This window comes from Paecilomyces variotii, assembly GCF_004022145.1.
Source record: "Paecilomyces variotii strain CBS 101075 chromosome Unknown C8Q69scaffold_14, whole genome shotgun sequence".
Lineage (NCBI taxonomy): Eukaryota > Fungi > Ascomycota > Eurotiomycetes > Eurotiales > Thermoascaceae > Paecilomyces > Paecilomyces variotii.
Genome location: NW_021167153.1, coordinates 139,462 through 156,269, shown reverse-complemented (window position 1 = coordinate 156,269; position 16,808 = coordinate 139,462). Strand labels below are relative to the sequence as shown.

The 16,808-nt window shown below is 48.7% G+C and overlaps 7 protein-coding genes and 2 non-coding genes across 9 annotated transcripts; 6 read left to right on the top strand and 3 right to left on the bottom strand.

The window, feature by feature from the left end:
- Positions 1-811: 811 nt before the first annotated feature.
- Positions 812-1,605, top strand: C8Q69DRAFT_102823 (hypothetical protein). The gene has a single exon (XM_028625032.1). It carries the CDS (start codon positions 1,045-1,047, stop codon positions 1,471-1,473), a length of 429 nt encoding a protein of 142 aa, XP_028481733.1. The 5' UTR covers positions 812-1,044; the 3' UTR covers positions 1,474-1,605.
- Positions 1,606-1,963: 358 nt separating this feature from the next.
- C8Q69DRAFT_479782 (hypothetical protein) lies at positions 1,964-4,409 on the top strand. Its single transcript, XM_028631469.1, has one exon. It carries the CDS (start codon positions 2,010-2,012, stop codon positions 4,077-4,079), a length of 2,070 nt encoding a protein of 689 aa, XP_028481732.1. The 5' UTR covers positions 1,964-2,009; the 3' UTR covers positions 4,080-4,409.
- Positions 4,410-4,643: 234 nt separating this feature from the next.
- Positions 4,644-6,062, top strand: C8Q69DRAFT_479781 (hypothetical protein). The gene is made up of 2 exons (XM_028631468.1): positions 4,644-5,100; positions 5,213-6,062. Exons 1-2 carry the CDS (start codon positions 4,827-4,829, stop codon positions 5,725-5,727), a joined length of 789 nt encoding a protein of 262 aa, XP_028481731.1. The 5' UTR covers positions 4,644-4,826; the 3' UTR covers positions 5,728-6,062.
- Positions 6,063-6,139: 77 nt separating this feature from the next.
- Positions 6,140-6,227, bottom strand: C8Q69DRAFT_t134. The gene has a single exon. It is a non-coding gene; the product is annotated as a tRNA-Lys (tRNA).
- A 1,280-nt stretch (positions 6,228-7,507) lies between these two features.
- On the bottom strand, positions 7,508-7,579 carry C8Q69DRAFT_t133. The gene has a single exon. It is a non-coding gene; the product is annotated as a tRNA-Arg (tRNA).
- Positions 7,580-8,031: 452 nt separating this feature from the next.
- Positions 8,032-10,167, top strand: C8Q69DRAFT_102785 (FAD binding domain-containing protein). Its single transcript, XM_028625030.1, has 2 exons — positions 8,032-8,186; positions 8,240-10,167. Exons 1-2 carry the CDS (start codon positions 8,126-8,128, stop codon positions 9,955-9,957), a joined length of 1,779 nt encoding a protein of 592 aa, XP_028481730.1. The 5' UTR covers positions 8,032-8,125; the 3' UTR covers positions 9,958-10,167.
- Positions 10,168-10,457: 290 nt separating this feature from the next.
- On the top strand, positions 10,458-14,120 carry C8Q69DRAFT_447777 (mono-functional DNA-alkylating methyl methanesulfonate N-term-domain-containing protein; the record flags this gene model as incomplete). Its single annotated transcript, XM_028629240.1, has 4 exons — positions 10,458-10,552; positions 10,632-13,257; positions 13,305-13,751; positions 13,815-14,120. The coding sequence occupies 4 exons, from the start codon at positions 10,458-10,460 to the stop codon at positions 14,118-14,120; spliced, it is 3,474 nt and encodes a 1,157-aa protein (XP_028481729.1).
- Positions 14,121-14,362: 242 nt separating this feature from the next.
- C8Q69DRAFT_102798 (trafficking PGA2-domain-containing protein) lies at positions 14,363-15,257 on the bottom strand. The gene has a single exon (XM_028625031.1). The coding sequence runs from the start codon at positions 15,146-15,148 to the stop codon at positions 14,606-14,608; it is 543 nt and encodes a 180-aa protein (XP_028481728.1). The 5' UTR covers positions 15,149-15,257; the 3' UTR covers positions 14,363-14,605.
- A 264-nt stretch (positions 15,258-15,521) lies between these two features.
- C8Q69DRAFT_102722 (apoptosis-inducing TAF9-like domain 1 family protein) lies at positions 15,522-16,348 on the top strand. The gene is made up of 3 exons (XM_028625029.1): positions 15,522-15,911; positions 16,021-16,054; positions 16,150-16,348. Exons 1-3 carry the CDS (start codon positions 15,692-15,694, stop codon positions 16,283-16,285), a joined length of 390 nt encoding a protein of 129 aa, XP_028481727.1. The 5' UTR covers positions 15,522-15,691; the 3' UTR covers positions 16,286-16,348.
- The last annotated feature ends 460 nt before the right edge of the window (positions 16,349-16,808 follow it).

The following is a 16,808-nucleotide window of genomic DNA, read 5'->3' as shown; positions in this document are numbered from 1 at the left end:
ACAATAGTTTCCTGAAATCTAGTTTATACTGCAGTTCCGGCTCCGAATATGTAATATGAGGTGGAGGATAAATTCTGTTTCAGGGGTATCTATCTATTTTCTCAGGGCTGGAGAGATACCAGGCCCGTGTACATACGTAATGTATTATGCAGGCTATACTCTATGCTTACTACCTGTAGCCAGTCACTTTTATAACATCTCGCGATCGAGGGGTACTTTTAAATTAAGTCTTCTAAATGCGTATTTAATATTATCATAATCTTTCAATTGTTATTCATAAATAAATAAGGTTTTCTATCTTCAGCGCTAAGAATAGCGCCTTTTATTTTTTATCTTCTCTACTTCTGTTACTTGCTTAAATTGCTTATTATGGTTATACTTCTGTTATAATAATAATTCTATAGCTTAGCATATAGCAATATCCTATAGATCACTAGATCCAGTCGATATGTCTAATCCCCCTCGACGCACAACTAAACTACGCAAAGTCCTTTTCCGATTCCAGCAGGCTCGTTCCACGATGATCAGCCCGTCTTCTTCAGATATCCCACACGACATATCGCCTAGCACGAACTAGGAATATCCGCTCCTGCCTCTCTCAGCGCGTCCAGAAGTGTCCGACACCCATATATCTGGACCGTTTTTCTTCGTCGACTCGATCTCAACCGTCCAGAGGTGGCATCTCAAACGTCTCGAAGTGGATATGGTCTGGTGCGATACCGCATTTACTCGCTTCAGATGATACAACGTCCACGACTCGAGACGGACCGCAGCAGTAAATATGGGTGTTTCATTATTCTGGATGGGCCTCGAGCGACGTTGGGTCTCTTCCCGGTTGATTTGGGATATGACGCAAGTGGATCTGATCTGGCAAAATTGAGACTATTCCTGTGAGTTGGGTCTGACACTGAGAGTGGACGGGCTGGCATAGCCTCGCCGCGTGTCGAACTAATCTATCGCTTATATTTAATCCCTCGCTGATCGCATCATCGAGATGTAGCCACCAGTCAATATACCACCGCCTTGCCATTTTGCGTCGACAAGATGGATCCAGTGACGGTCATCGGGCTCGTGGGCAACATCTTTACATTTGTCGATTTCAGTTTAGAGATTCTCAACGGCGCCAAAGACGTCTATGCTTCTTCCGCAGGATGCTTGGAGGAGAACAGGCAGCGTGGGGTCATCGCGCGAGAGACTGAAAGCTTAGCCTCTAGACTGCTTGTCTCCAACAACGCACATTTAACCGGAGCAGACAAATGTATATTTGACCTGGCGACGGAATGTCAGAAGATATCTCGCGATCTTATCTCGCTGCTCGACAAACTAAAAGCCAAAGATCCTAAATCGAAGTTCCACAGCGTGAAGTCTTCTGTGAGGAATAAGTGGTACCAAAAAGACAAGCAAGACCTCGAACAAAGGTTGCAAATCTGCCGCAGCCAGCTTGAGTTACAGCTTTCTTATTTGGCGAGGTAAGCTGTGGCAGATTGCGATTATTCTGATTGGAGCTAACTGTCGTAGCCAAGATATCAGAGAGAGGCTTGCAAGCTTGGTGGATTCCTCTGAAGAGGAGATTGCTCGTCTTAAGAAACTCCAAGATGATGTTACGGGGATGCAGGGACTGTCTGTCAACTCGTTCGGCGCAGCGGCCCAGGCTCAGCTCAGTGCACTTCTTCGCGTCCCACAGGATGTCTTGACAAGAATAACCCAAGAGCGCGTTTTGGCTAGTCTGGAACTCGATGGGATACAAGGAAGGTATGAAACGGTGCCTGAAGCGCATTCGAAGACATTCCAATGGTTATTCGATGACCATGACAATGTTTCCCTTGATGCGGATAAACGCCTTGCAAGAGAGAGGCTCAATACATGGCTATCGTCAGGAGAAGGTATCTTTCACATATCAGGCAAGCTGGGGTCTGGGAAGTCAACGCTCATGAAGTTCTTGTCCTCTCACCCTAATATGAGAACAGAGTTACAAAAGTGGGCAGGTACGTTGCCGTGGTCCCAAGTGTATGTTGCCTCTGTTCACTGTCCCACTAGGCGACCGGACTCTTGTCTTCGCACATTTTTTCTTCTGGAAGCCAGGAACAGTCCTCCAGAAATCTCTCGCCGGTCTTTGTCGCGCCCTTCTTCATGGTGTCTTGCAAGCTTGTCCTGAGCTAATACAGCACATGCTATATAAGGCCTGGACTAAGGCGGCTGCAACGCCATGGCAGGTGCAGTCAGCGAACGAAATATCCGACTCTGAGATCTTCGAAGCATTCAACCGGCTCATTGAGCTGGGGCCGGTGAACAAACAGCGTTCATTTTGCTTTCTTATCGATGGTCTCGACGAGTTCGAGGAGACAACTCAGTATGACCACAGGGATCTTGTTAAACAACTGTGCGAGTGGTCCGAAGTCTCATCCGGGTACGTCAAGCTTTGTGTTTCCAGCCGTGAGCACAGTATCTTCATGAATACTTTTGCCTCCGAGAGGAGGCTACGGCTCCATCAGTTGACATGGCAGGATATGAGAGCTTTCAGCGAAGATAGACTGGCTCATCTTGCCGATGTGGAGGCCAGAGAAAGGCTCGTCAGTGGAGTCGTAGAAAAAGCGCAGGGTATTTTCTTATGGGTGGCGCTGGTGATTAGGTCCATTCGCGAGCAATGGGAGGACGGTGCCAGCATTGCTGAGTTGGAGGATGAACTTAATTCGCTTCCTGATGAGCTGAGCGGGCTCTATGAGTATATTCTTAACTCTCTCAGCAAGACGGTGCGACGCAAATTCTACCACACCTGCGCTATTCTTCGTCTCGCGAAGACCTACGACATATCGTTGACATTGCTGCGCTATTCTCTTCTCGAAGATTATGAACGAAATCCCGAATTTGCCATGGCTGAGGACTACCCTCAAGAGAACGTCCAGTACATTACACAAGAGGAGAGGGAAGAGCACGGGGTGAGGCGATTGAACGGATTTAAGGGACTTTTGGAGCCGGATGCCAGAAACAGAGTCGACTTTTGCCACCGGTCTGTGGACGAGTTCCTACAAGATCCGAACAAAGAGACCTGCATGGCGCAATACCTACGTTCTTTCAATGCGCCGGATGCATTTTCCCAGATATTGCTTGCTGACTTGCGGCTCGGGGAAGCGCCCATGAACTGGACGGTGGAACATGGGTGGTGGGAACGTGGGTATTCGCTTTCTACCGGGCTCCTTCGTATGAGAGCGGAGCATGAGCTCGATCAGGCCCCCTATTCATTTCTGTCCCTCCTCCATGATATCTACGGTCCTTTACCGTGGAATTTGATTGACAGTGGAGACCCTCTCACAATGTACATGTACAGACATTCAGAGATGCGGAGTGAAATATGTTGTACCACCCCCTTGTGTCGAGGCGAGGACCCTTCCAAGACGATGATCCGTGTGCTATTGCTTGCACCCATCTACATCTTGACCTACCTAGGATATCATGAATATCCGGTATGGAAGATCTCCCAGGACCAGGACGCAACCGCCACACCTGCAAGGGCCATCATCTTAGCATATTGTGATCTGTTCTGCGACTTCAGTGGCAAATCTTCTACAAGAGTTAAAGGGATGTCTGTTCTAGAAGCGCTACTGGCGCGCGGCGCTCTATCCCCCAATGATGCAGGACCATCTATTCAGCACTTCTATTTCGAAGCACTTGACCGCGACGGCAGCCACGGCCTTGAACAAATGAGCCTATGGCACAATTTCCTCGCATCGATCTATCTTCAACACAGATTGCGTCGGCCAGCGAATAGCATCTGCTTATCCCGTCGAGTGCTAAGGTTAATGCTTCAATTCAAACCTAGTTTGTATTTCTCCATGACCATGGACATTATTGAAAACGATGGAACTCATAACTCTTTTGGTGTAACCATGAAGCTCGGTCACTCTGCAAAGCCGTTCAAGGTCAAGCTCCGACTACGTTGTTCGGGTGACCTATGTTTCGTATATCCATCATTCCGGGCGTTCCTCGAACAATCTCGAATCAGGGATAAAGAGGCCCTAATCCAGATGTATGACTCTCAAGTGGAGGAGGAGCGAGCCGCAGGAAATATTATTACCTCATGATCACAGGACGGAAGATATAGTGGCCACTATTTCAACATGTGACGTGATTCAAGTATATTTGTTTGTCGTTGTCTACGACGGTTTTGGCTGCTGTTGGGTTTGTAAATTTTGTCTCTACGGAAAGACCATATCCAAACATCTCGACGGAGAAAGGCAACGAAAAATAAAGACTGCTGATCTTCATAACGTCCAGCTTTTGGTGGGGAACTAAGACCCCACAAGAGAGATAGTTGATAAAATCATCTGTTGTAGTTATTCCCACTCCAGTCACAAAATGGCCCCCATATTTTATCTAACCGCTTCTATCCTACAACCTACTACCTACCTAGGATATGATTTGCACCACTAGATCTGAAACTCCTTATAAACCCGTATTACAGCGGGAGACCCAGTATTAGCCTCCAGCTATACCAACACTCGGGTACATATTTTAAACGGTTCAGAATTAAAGGTGGACATCTGGGGCCAATCACCATAGAGTATTATTGTCGCTTCGATATACGTATTACTAGACTACGTCGAGTGAATGGGTCATAACAATTCCTGATTACTCTTAAGTCTACTCCTGAATTCGCGGTAGAATTCTTTTTTCTTTATTTATTTACCATTCCAAGCGGAGTGAACAATAGTCTGCTTCATAACCTCATATTTTCCATAATCTCCTTGATCAAATTCTATCTCTCGGAACCCTCGTCGCGACGATTCTTCGAACATATACGTTCCGCACCACATACGCACATTATTACAATGATATGGTCATCATCCTTGATCATAACGAGTCTGCTCTGCATCTCACCAGTCCAAGCTGCCGACGACAACAGAACCTGTTATAACCCCGATGGATCACAGGCATTGTACGATGTCCCTTGCACATCCAACGCTACCACGTGGTGTTGTAACAAAAACGACGTCTGCATGTCAAATGGTTTATGCTACTTGCAAGAAAATGGAGGATTCGCACTCTCCCGCGCAAGCTGTACTGATAGCTCTTGGAATGCAGAGGGTTGTTATCAATACTGCTGTGAGTACCTAATCACTCACTCCTTGACTTGTCCTTTGAATCTTCCACGAAAGGAGGGAAGGAAAAGTATAAGAATAAGAGAAAAGGTTTACATCCTAACATGAAAAAAAAGGGGAAATAAACCCGAGCTCAGGATTCCCTATCGTCGCCGCTTCATATGACGGAAATTCCACAACGTACTGCTGCGGTACCGCAAGTTATGATAATGGCGCAGTTACCTGCGGACATGGAACCGCCTCAGTACCAGCAGGGACAGCCATGCCGGGAGTAGCAGCCCTTGCTGTTTCTTCTTCATCCACGGCGTCTCCTGCTTCCAACAATTCCATTTCCAATCCCAGTTCCAATTCGAGCCACTGCAGCACGTCCAACTACTCATCACGCGGTACGGTCATCGGGGTCGGTGTGGGCGTCCCCCTCGGCGTTATTGCCATTGCGTCGATCGCGTGGGCGTTCTGGGAGCGTCGCAGTCGACTAAAAGCAGTGTCGCAGAGATCAGAGATGGAAGTTCAGGGTCTATCCGGTTTTGGTGGCCACTTCACGGATAGCGTCGCTCCCGCAGAGTTGGCTCATAACCCTGTCTCGGAGTTATGTAGTCAGAAGGGTCATGATACTCGGAATTACAGCTAATGGTTCTTTTCAGAGGCGTGGCTTTCGGGGATTGAGATGAACACAGACGTCCTCTTGCTCATCGCTGTGCAGGTTGGCAGATATATGTATATAATTATTAGGTGGTATATAATGCAGGCTACATCGGCATCTGTGGCCAGTTTCTGTTTCAGTGCCTTGGATTACTATTTTCAAATATATCGGCAGAAGAGGCCAGACTGCTATTTATACCCGGCAACATCTCTTTGCCAAAGGTTGAATAGTTATCGGTATCGACGCTGGTTGTGGGTGAGAGTCCAGCCTGTAAATACTATGGCGGAGTTAAAGTGAAGTCGAAAGAGAATATAAGGGCAAATTCGTATGAGTAGATGATATCACGGAAGGGGAAAGATAAAAAAAAATGTAAAAAAAAGACAGCGAATGTTCGGAATTGAGCCGAACGCGGGGGTCGAACCCGCAGCCTTGCGGTTTCCAGTATGATTGGTAAGAGCCGCACGCTCTACCGATTGAGCTAGCCCGGCGCTGATTGTTGAATTGGGTTTCCAAAGTGTGTTTGAAGAACCTAACGACTTTCCCTAACCATATTTTGGTTCGATTTATCCATAGCGCTTCTATGATAGCGGAGAGCTTTGGCCGGTTTTTAAGACATACTATTGTAATATGTGAGATGTCAAAGATCAACTGGACTTTATATTTTTCATTGTCCGACAATTAAGCGGGGTAGGTTGCTATACATTGTGCGGAAATATAGAGTAGGGCATCGCAAATATATATTTACTAACCGCACTGCCTCTACTTGCTATTAAGCAACGATAGTTGGGAGATTGGCACACAGAAGAATCCAGCGTATGCGATAGAGTAATCGAGATTGCCACACCAGAAGATTTGCAAATTTGTGTACTACGCACTCTAACTTGCGCTCTTGCTCTGTGCTGGTAAGATCCGCCCGATAGAACAACACTACAACAAGAGACGAGTGGATTTCCCGCTAAGTATATCACATATGTGAAAAGCGCAGTATAGTTGTAATTCCGAATTGCTCTATATCTTGTAGATAATGTAGCCCGAGGTCTACTTGCATAGGAGGCCTGTCAAATATAGCTTGCATCTATACATCCGGATACAATGAAGGAGTGGCTAGCCAAGCGCATAGGCAGGCCTGAGTGAAAGGCCGCTCAAGGACGGTTAGCAGCAATAGAAGCCAGAAAAGTATAAAATGAAACTTCTGATATTTTTCTTTAAAATCACAGACACCTCCACGATGCGCCTGAAGAGTTTTCTGTTTTCCCCCGGAAAAGACATACATACACCCGGTAACTACTACTGTCGCGAGAAACATACCACCCTTTCTACCACAAGGAAGCTGCTGGGAGCACACAGGATATGTTACAGTTACTATCGCGCAGTGAGAAAAAATACAAACGGGAGATTTGAGCCAGGAATACTCTATCGTGATCGTTATATGCGACGTTGGCGATTTAAAGAAGTCTCAGGAGACACTGGTAGAAAATACATAGAGCTCAAATAGCGTCCTCTCACCATTTCTGACAGTACAGAATTTTCTATTACTCGTATATTCAGCGCATTCTTTTGCATAGGGAATGTCTACACGGCTCGCTAAAGTCTATCGCTACTACTTCTATCGCTACGATAGACACGGCGACAAGTGATAGCTAGATGCAGGCCTTAAGAAGTGCCAAAAAAAAGAACAGCCAGTATCTAGAGACTGCAAAAAAGAAAAGTTCCAGCGACCATGGGGCAGCGCGGAAAATTATCCAAAAATGCAAAAAGAAATGTGAATTGACCGACGCAGGGATCGAACCTGCAATCTCTTGATTCGTAGTCAAGCGCCTTGCCATTGGGCCAGCCGGCCAATTGTTGAGATGAAGGAACCTAAGGAACTTTATCAGCTAGCCTCTTGCTTTGACGAAGCGTATCTATGAAATGCGAGCCTTCATTATTTCCACGTCCCTAGAGCTCTCACTTTGGACCGGCACTTTCCTTCCTGAAAACCAGCATCAGCACATGTAGAACTATTTTCCTGGTCGTCGTGTATCGAAACCTACTTGCAAGACGCTCCCAGCCCGTGCGGAAGATATCGGGGGATAAGCGGCCATAAGCTCTTAATTCTACTCTACTTCTATCCCATACTTCATCCCTGCATCTTATCTCCCGCTCATGCTTATCATACCGACTATCTTATCTGTCGGCTCTGTCGCATAGGCCGATGATGGCATTGTTCAGGGAAGACTTCAGAACTATAGATGATATAGTTATTCGCAGTCGGAGAGGCATATTTCAATCCTATACTGTGCCAGGGCCTACTGGCTTCCATCTACCTCCATGTTGAAACCCTGAGAACGAGTCCCACCCAAAGATCCATATCAGCACTTAGCCAAAGCCCTGAACTCTCGAGGCCATGGCAAATACCGACAAGACAGAACACCTCGATGTTCTCATCGTAGGAGGAGGCCCAGTAGGTACGAATTCGGCGAGTAGAACTTTGAAGACCAGCATTTCTTACAAAACCCAGGCCTCGTCACGGCATATCAGCTTGCGTTGAGTCTCCCACATGACAAGCGGATCAGAATAATTGAGCAACATCCGAAATCGTCGCAGGATCAATACGGCCGCGCGATCACTTTATTCCCCCGAACGTCTGAGATGCTCGATCAATTGGGTCTTGCCGAGGCGCTCTCGCAGCAGTGCTTCGCTTGTCGAGATACTGTATCTTATGACCGAAATGGGAATGAGGTCCAGGGCAGAGGCTGGGCGTTTATGGAAAATATGAGAGACACTGTGTGGGATTTCGCCCTGGTATTGCGCCAGAAGTATCAGGAGGAGGTCTTTAGACAAGCGCTGGAAAAGCACGGTGTTAACTTGGAAGCCCCAATGAAGCTAATCGACGTTACTGTAGACGACACAGTCCAGGTGGGAGGTTATAGAGTCACCGCAACGATCCAGGACGAGTTGACCGGCGCGCAGTCTGCTGTTAAATGCAGATATCTTGTGGGCGCGGATGGCGGACGGTCTTTCGTGAGACGGGCTCTTCAGATTCCTTTCGAAGGAAGTACGACAGAGGACAAGTGGGTGAGAATTGATGGTATTATTGAAACAAATCTTCCCAAACCCAGGACTTACTGCGCCATCGAGTCGCCCACGCACGGCAACGTTCTATGGGCTGCACTGGACCGTGGAGCTACTCGAATCGGGTTTGCCCTTACTGCTGAACGGCAAAAAGCATACCCCAACTTTGACGAAGGAGCTGCCGTTAAAGAAGCCATTGCATCGGTTAAACCGTTCTCATTGTCCTTCAAGGAAGTCCATTGGTATACGATCTATTCTGTAGGCCAACGTGTCGCGCAGAAATTCTGTGTCAAGGACTGCGTGTTTCTGGCCGGTGACGCCTGTCATACGCATAGCTCGGGCGCAGCCCAAGGCATGAATACTGGAATCCATGATGCGGTGAATCTAGGATGGAAGCTCTCACTCGTCCTTCAGGGCAAACTCAGGCCCGAAGTGTTGAAGACATACCAGAGCGAACGACGACCAAACGTGCAGAAACTGATCAACTATGACAAAGATATTTCAAGGTTAATGACGATGCAACTGCCCATTGGATGGACAGGGGACCCTAATGCCGACCCGAATGTTATACTGGGTCAAGTGATGGCCGAAGCTGCCGCATTCACCAGCGGCCTTTCGATCTGTTATGAGTCTGATGATCTCCTCAATGTGCAGGGCTCTCTCAAGCAAGCTTTACGGGACAACAGAGTACCTGCTCCTGGTGAGCCTGGACCGGATGTGGAACTGCAAAAGCCAGGAACATTTGAAGCAACACGCTTACACCGGGAGACACCAAATACTGCCCTTTTCCATGTTGTCGTATTTGTGGCGGACACAGTCTACACATCCCCAACTGCTTGCACAGTTTTTGATGCCGTTAGAAAGTCACATTATCTTTCAGATCCAAGATTACCAGTGTCATGGAGGACAATAATTGCAGGAAAAGGGCCATCTCCCTATGAAATGCTGGGAACGGAGCCTCTGGGGAAAGTCTTCTTTGATAGCCAGCATACAGCCCATGCGCGGTACAGAGTTGATCTTGGTTCGGGAGCAATTATTGTTTTGAGACCTGATGGGTGGATTGGGACCATGGTTAGCTTGGCACCAGCTGCCATTGCAGAATTGGAACTATACTTTGGAAGAATTATGCAGATCAAGCCTGAGCCCTTCAGGGCCCGGATGTAGATAGCCTGTCATACATGCAAGATAATCATCATCAGGAATGCCTGTGTACGATTCAACAGACATCAACGAATCAGAATTCATGAGTAGAGACTCCTGTCGATGCGCCTTTGTTTCAAGGCTTATCCGCGCAAAAAGCATATTGGATGCAGTCATCTGTTGTTGTGAATGCATTCTGTCCCAGTCGGCGCTCAGTTCGGTTTTCTTCTATCGGCGTTGGTAAGCGGTCGCGGGGACGTCGTCATTGGCGCTTTGCAGAACCATCGGCTGCCGAAACATCTATCTTCCTCCGCACTCCGCTGACAATACAGCACGCTTCTACTCTGTCGACGGCACTCTGAAATGGTTAGCACGGAGTGCCTCGAGCTTTCTTTTCGAGGTTACTACCGTTGAAGTTCTTATCCCCATTGATCGTGATCTCCCCGCAGTGTGGCTTGTCGATAACTAGAGCTTGGACCAACATCTCGCATTGCTAGGAATTGAGGGACAGAGAGTGTGCTGCGATGGCGTATGTGGTGCCCGTTCACCGGGCAAGCAGCATTCGCCATGCGGTGAAGCTGCAATTCCTTAACCCTGAGGAGGACTGTCTGGTAGTTGCGTACGTCTTGCTGGCCCGCGTTTCAACCCATGCGGTTTTGTCTACTTGTGAGCTGAGCGACATCTGACTTCTGACATAGAAAAGCGAACCGTCTCGAATTCTACACACTCACTCCTGATGGCCTCACTCTGGCGACATCGCGCGCTCTCTATGCAAAGGTGACGATGCTCGCTCGGTTACCTGCACCGGCAGATTCTCCAACGGACCACCTCTTCGTCGGTACTGATCAGTATACATACTTTACACTATCTTGGGACAATGCTTCAGGAAAGGTTCAGACGGAGAAGAGCTATGTCGACTTAGCGGACAAGTCGTCTCGAGATTCGCAGACTGGAAACCGATGCTTGATCGACCCGAGTGGAAGGTTTATGACGCTAGAGATATACGAAGGAGTGATCACAGTTATTCCTATTGTACAGGTGCCCGGGAAGAAGAGAGGGAGGCCTGCTTGGACGAATAGTGCGGATGCACCGCGGGTGGGAGACTTGGCTGAGCCGACAACGGCAAGAATCGATGAGCTATTCGTGCGCTCGTCTGCTTTCTTGCATGTGGAATCAAAGGGCCTGCCGCGGTTGGCTCTGCTACACGAAGATAATCAGCGAAGAGTGAAGTTGAAGGTCCGGGAACTCCATTTCAACGCGGCGACCTCGAGTACTGGTGCAGACGCGACCTTTGAAGAGGTCGAGGTCTTTGCACAGGAGCTCGACCTCGGAGCTTCTCATCTGATTCCAGTTCCGGCTCCCCTAGGTATGCTGACAAGAAGCTATAATTACACGATCAGGAAGCTAACGTTCTCAGGCGGTCTGTTGATTCTCGGGGAGACATCGATTAAGTACATCGACGATGCGAGTAATGAGACAATTTCTCGGCCCCTGGAAGAAGCCACCATATTCGTGGCATGGGAACAGGTCGATGGCCAGAGATGGCTGTTGGCAGACGACTATGGCAGACTCTATTTCCTGATGTTAGTTTTGGACCCTGATAATGAAGTCGAGAGTTGGAAGCTGGACTATCTGGGAAAGACGTCTCGTGCATCCGTGCTGGTGTATCTTGGTGCGGGAGTGACCTTCGTTGGATCCCATCATGGTGACTCCCAGGTCATCAGGATCGGCGATGGTTCGTTTGAAGTCATCCAGACGTTCTCAAACATTGCACCCATTTTGGATTTCACTCTTATGGACCTTGGAAATCGCTCGGGAGAAACTCAGATGCAGGAGTTCTCCTCAGGTCAAGCACGGATTATCACTGGTTCTGGCGCGTTTGATGACGGCACACTCCGTAGCGTTAGGAGTGGCGTCGGTATGGAGGAACTCGGCCTGCTTGGTGAAATGGAACATGTCACCGATCTCTGGGCTCTGCGAACCTCGAGCCCGGAGCCCTTTTCGGATACCCTCCTGGTGACCTTTGTCGACGAAACGAGAGTCTTCAAGTTCAGCCCAGATGGAGAGGTTGAAGAGCTGGAACAATTCCTAGGGCTGAGTCTGTCGGAGAATACCTTGCTCGCAGCTAATCTACCAAAGGACCGGATTGTGCAGGTGACAGAACATAACGTACTAATAGCAGATGCCGATGGTGGCATGGTTATCTCTCAGTGGTCTCCACCAAGCCAACAGGCAATCACGGCCGCATCTGTGAATGACGAGCACTTGGTCCTCGTAACTGGAGGCCAGGTGCTGTCTGTTCTTCATATCAAGGATGATATCAAGGTCATCATCCAGAAAGACTTTGGGGCGGATAGCCAGATATCGGGTGTTACTGTACCTTCCTCCCCTGCGGAAGTATGCATTGTGGGCTTCCCTCAAAGTGCGAGTGTTTCGGTACTGGCTCTTAGGGATCTCGAAGAATTGCAGACTCAATCCCTGGGACCGACTGGCGAGGCTTTCCCGCGGTCTGTCCTTGTGGCCGATGTTCTTGCAGACAGCCCGCCTACGCTTTTCATCTCTATGGCAGATGGCAGCGTCATCACTTTCTCATTTAATACGACAGATTACTCGCTTACGGGAAGAAACACGTTGATCCTCGGTTCAGAGCAGCCTACATTCAAGAAGCTCCCACGCGGTGACGGTTTGTACAACGTATTCGCTACGTGCGAGCATCCAAGCTTGATCTATGGATCTGAGGGCAGGATTATATACTCTGCGGTGAACTCTGAGGGCGCCTCGAGAATTTGTCACTTTAACTCCGAGGCGTATCCAGAGTCCATAGCTGTCGCTACGCCCCGTGATCTAAGGATCGCCCTAGTTGACAAAGAAAGGACAACCCAGATACAGACATTGCCCGTGAATGCCACTGTCCGCAGAGTGGCGTACTCTCCTTCAGAGAAAGCTTTCGGAATTGGTACGATCAAACGGACTTTGAAAGATGGAGTGGAAATCGTCGAAAGCCAGTTCGTGCTTGCAGATGAGATTATGTTCCGAACGCTTGATGCAGTAGACTTGAAGAAGGACGAACTTGTGGAAAGCGTGATTCGCGCAGAATTCCCAGCTGGAAAGGACGCAGCAGGCAAAGATACGTTCCAGGACCGATTTATTGTTGGTACCGCATATTTGGATGAAGAGCAAGAGGACTCTATTCGGGGACGGATATTGGTCTTCGAAGTGGACAAGAACCGAATGTTGACGCAGGTCGCCGAGCTTCCGGTTAAGGGAGCCTGCAGAGCTCTAGCCATGCTCGGAGAAAAGATTGTGGCTGCTCTTGTCAAGACGGTGAGTATCCCCACACACAGGCGCTGGATCATTCTAATCGGTTCTAGGTTGTCGTTTATAACGTTGTTACCGGCAGCTTCGGCGCGGTGAAGCTGGAAAAGGCAGCTACCTATCGCACTTCAACCGCTCCTATTGACATCTCGGTAACCGGAAATTTGATTGCCGTGTCAGATTTGATGAAGAGTGTCTCCATCGTAGAGTATAAAGAGGGAGACAACGGCCTCCCAGACTCGTTGAATGAAGTGGCGCGTCACTTCCAGACCGTCTGGGCCACTGCTGTTGCTAATGTCGAAGAGAACACCTTCCTGGAGAGCGACGCAGAGGGTAATCTCATCGTCCTTCGCCGGAATGTCAACGGCGTCACGGAGGATGATAAGAGACGACTGGAGGTAACCAGTGAAGTATCCTTGGGAGAGATGGTCAACCGAATCCGACCGGTGAACATCCCGCACTTGGCAAGTGTGACGGTGACGCCGAAGGCTTTCTTAGCCACGGTAAGATTCTCACTGTCGCCTCTAAAGATATTATTGGATAACTAACGTAGAATCACCCAACAGGTCGAAGGCTCGATCTACCTCTTTGCGTTGATCAATCCCGATCACCAAGATTTCCTTATGCGTCTGCAGGGCTATATTGCCGCGTATGTCGACTCTCTTGGGAACATGCCGTTCAACAAGTTCCGCGCTTTCCGGAGTGCCGTGCGCGAAGCGGAAGAGCCGTTCCGGTTCGTGGATGGTGAGCTAATCGAGCGATTCCTGAGCTGCGAACCCCAGATCCAGGAGGAGATAGTGGGCTTCCTCGGTGGTGAGGTCGACGTAGAAGGCGTGAAGGCGACAATAGAGGCTCTGAGGAGGTTGCATTAGAGCAGTCTTTCTAGCGAGCCTCTGCTACGGAGTCTATGTTACGTATTGACGATGGATGTCGGAAAACGCCGTTATACAAAGGGCCCTAGAATTTATAAAGATTATCGGAATATTAAAGACATGAGGCATAATGCCGCCATAGTGGATTTGTGTACCAGATCTCTCGGGATCCGCCAGTGCAGGAAGCTACAGCTTTTCTATAATTTTGCGGTAAATTATATAGTATACAGATAAATTGACGCCCGCAGTCACAAGCAACTACTGCGGCACGTTCTATTACTAGTTAGGTATCATAAAACAACCTAAAACATATCCCCTGAGACACCAACACTTCTATCATAATACACCGACTGGTCTGTCGGACCGGTATCCGCATATAATTAAAACATAAGCGAAAAAAAGTCCCTTCCAGAGTCTTAGAAAAGAAAAGGAGCAAAAATAATCAACCAAAGCCACCCCAGTCCTCATAGCGATTATACTTTGATTCATTTCTCCTCATCGGACTCACTCCAGTCCAACAATTCCAACAGCTCCTCCTCAGTCATTCCCTCCATCGTTGCACCTGCACTCTTCTCTGCCTCCTTCATCTGCTTCTTCTGTCGCTTCCTGGCGCCCTTGCCCAACTCAGGCACACCCGTAGCCTTTCCCGTATCCTTGCCCTGTCCCTTGACCGTATCCTCATCATCCGTCTCGACTTCTCCCAGCACCTTTCCCGGTCCCCGCAATGAGTTCGGTGACATCTTCGCTGTCTTCCCGTCCGCGCCAAATGCAGCCTGGTCCTCCTCCCTCTTCTTCTTTTCCTTGGCTTGCTTCTTGTCGAATGACCAGCGGAAGAACATGTCGACCAAAGGGCGGACGACGAGGAGGTACGCGCCGACGATGACACCCATGCGGATCCAGCGCTTGGCTGAAATGGAAGTAAAGTTCTTGTAGAAATTGGCGAAGTAGTTCTCCACGCCGCCGAGGAGCTGGTTGAAGAAGTCGGTCAGGAGCTCAGAGGCCGTGGGGGGTGTGTAGGTGTCCGCCATTTTGTGGATTGTGATTAATTATCGTCTCTATCCTTGTTTTTTCCTCTCCCGCTTCAGGATTCTCTGGATTGCCGTAGCTGCGAACTAGGAGGTTCGAGATGTAGTTGGATATGTTTTGACAGTTGTGTGCTTTTTTTTCTCTCTTTCTGGCGGTTCTCCGCGGAAGCTCCGATGGTGAATCTGGAAGGATGTAGGAAGACAGGAGAATGAGAGCAATGCTATTCTTGCAAAACACAGAGGCTGGGATTAAAGAATTGAAGTCTCTTTTCGAAACGATTGTACGAAAGACCCGCTGTTGACAAGTCCTCGTAGATAAAGCCAGCAATTAAACTACGGTAATTCTCAATTGTCATGTCCATTTGAGGTTTAGCGTGGTGATTATCCGGAATATTGTTTATCCAAGGAACGCGTTGATAGCCAATCAGAGGGAAGAACAACGCGGGCGCGTCTTCATATCGATTATTGCGAGTGTTGGAAGTTCCCTCTCTATCTCTACAATTCAGAGCAGAAATAACAGTTGTAATCCAGTTGAGAGAGGATACAATGGCCTCAGAACAGAATGAAGATGTCGGTCTCGAGGAGGTATGCTACGGGTTTCTTTTTCTTTCCTCCTGCCGCCCGCCTGCTGACATGTACCAGCGTCTCAAGTCCGCTCTCTGGCTCTCTATCGGCAAGATCGTGGACGAGGAGACCATCAAGCTGGGAGTTAATGCAACGCCACAGTTCATCGGAGCTTTGACTGAAATGGTCTGGGCACAGATAGGTACGTGCACGCTGATTCTTATTTCATTAATCTCGCTCCTATTTGGGGAGAAGAGATTGCATCAGAGAGCGTTCATGAGACAGTCAGACTGAACGCGATGATTCTACAGAGACGGTGAGCCAAGATTTGGAATCCTTCGCAAAGTGAGTAACGCCAGCTTCTTTGTGCTGTCTTTTTAGCCGCAATTTGATATATCATTGGCGGGTCGGGAGACTGACGATCGGATTTCCTATTCTAGACATGCCGGCCGCTCGACCATCAATGTTGCGGATGTGATGCTGCTTACGCGCCGTAACGAAGGCCTGGAATCGATCCTGCGTGCTTTTGTCGATCAACAGCGCGAGGCTGCCACCCGAGAGGCAGAAATCAGATAAGCATCGTATTTCCGGCTTGGCAGTAAATGGTACTCTGTACACAGAATCCGACAATACGCACGATGGCTATGCTATCATGTTCGCCGCGTGCTCGGATCCTGACAGAGTATTATTACTGGCTTTGGTTATTCCGGGGCACTTGCGGATCTACCCCATGCTTCCAACGCCCAGTGCTCGACGAGCATACTCTCACGCCGGTAGATTTCTCCAGTCTGACTGAGCTCGTTTCTTCTTTTCCACTGGTTGTACAAGGCCTCAACGTCCACTGATGTCGAGGTTGATGACACCAGTGACGCCATGATCTACATCGCGTTTTGTGGGGAAAGTTGAGTCTGCGAACAAGGGCTATCTTTTCCGATAACGTTGCAGGGACTAGCATGGGTTAGATCCAAGGCTGGAAACTCCCTTATGGCATCAGGCTAGCGTCAGTGAAACACCCTGAAGCTGTTCTCGTGACAAGATGCCGTACGTTCTATTCGTTCGAGAAGCGATGACCGGGCTTGCGTGGCCGGGGCAAGCTGTC

What these genes read in the sequence shown, in the direction of transcription:
- C8Q69DRAFT_479781 (XM_028631468.1), top strand. Translation starts at nt 4,827, where the DNA reads ATGATATGGTCATCATCCTTGATCATAACGAGTCTGCTCTGCATCTCA. An exon ending in GGGTTGTTATCAATACTGCT is followed by an intron (nt 5,101 to 5,212) that starts GTGAGTACCTAA and finishes ATGAAAAAAAAG; the next exon opens with GGGAAATAAACCCGAGCTCA.
- C8Q69DRAFT_102722 (XM_028625029.1), top strand. Translation starts at nt 15,692, where the DNA reads ATGGCCTCAGAACAGAATGAAGATGTCGGTCTCGAGGAGGTATGCTAC. An exon ending in AATGGTCTGGGCACAGATAG is followed by an intron (nt 15,912 to 16,020) that starts GTACGTGCACGC and finishes ATGATTCTACAG; the next exon opens with AGACGGTGAGCCAAGATTTG. An exon ending in GATTTGGAATCCTTCGCAAA is followed by an intron (nt 16,055 to 16,149) that starts GTGAGTAACGCC and finishes TTCCTATTCTAG; the next exon opens with ACATGCCGGCCGCTCGACCA.
- C8Q69DRAFT_102798 (XM_028625031.1), bottom strand. Translation starts at nt 15,148, where the DNA reads ATGGCGGACACCTACACACCCCCCACGGCCTCTGAGCTCCTGACCGAC.
- C8Q69DRAFT_102785 (XM_028625030.1), top strand. Translation starts at nt 8,126, where the DNA reads ATGGCAAATACCGACAAGACAGAACACCTCGATGTTCTCATCGTAGGA. An exon ending in CGTAGGAGGAGGCCCAGTAG is followed by an intron (nt 8,187 to 8,239) that starts GTACGAATTCGG and finishes TACAAAACCCAG; the next exon opens with GCCTCGTCACGGCATATCAG.
- C8Q69DRAFT_479782 (XM_028631469.1), top strand. Translation starts at nt 2,010, where the DNA reads ATGTTGCCTCTGTTCACTGTCCCACTAGGCGACCGGACTCTTGTCTTC.
- C8Q69DRAFT_102823 (XM_028625032.1), top strand. Translation starts at nt 1,045, where the DNA reads ATGGATCCAGTGACGGTCATCGGGCTCGTGGGCAACATCTTTACATTT.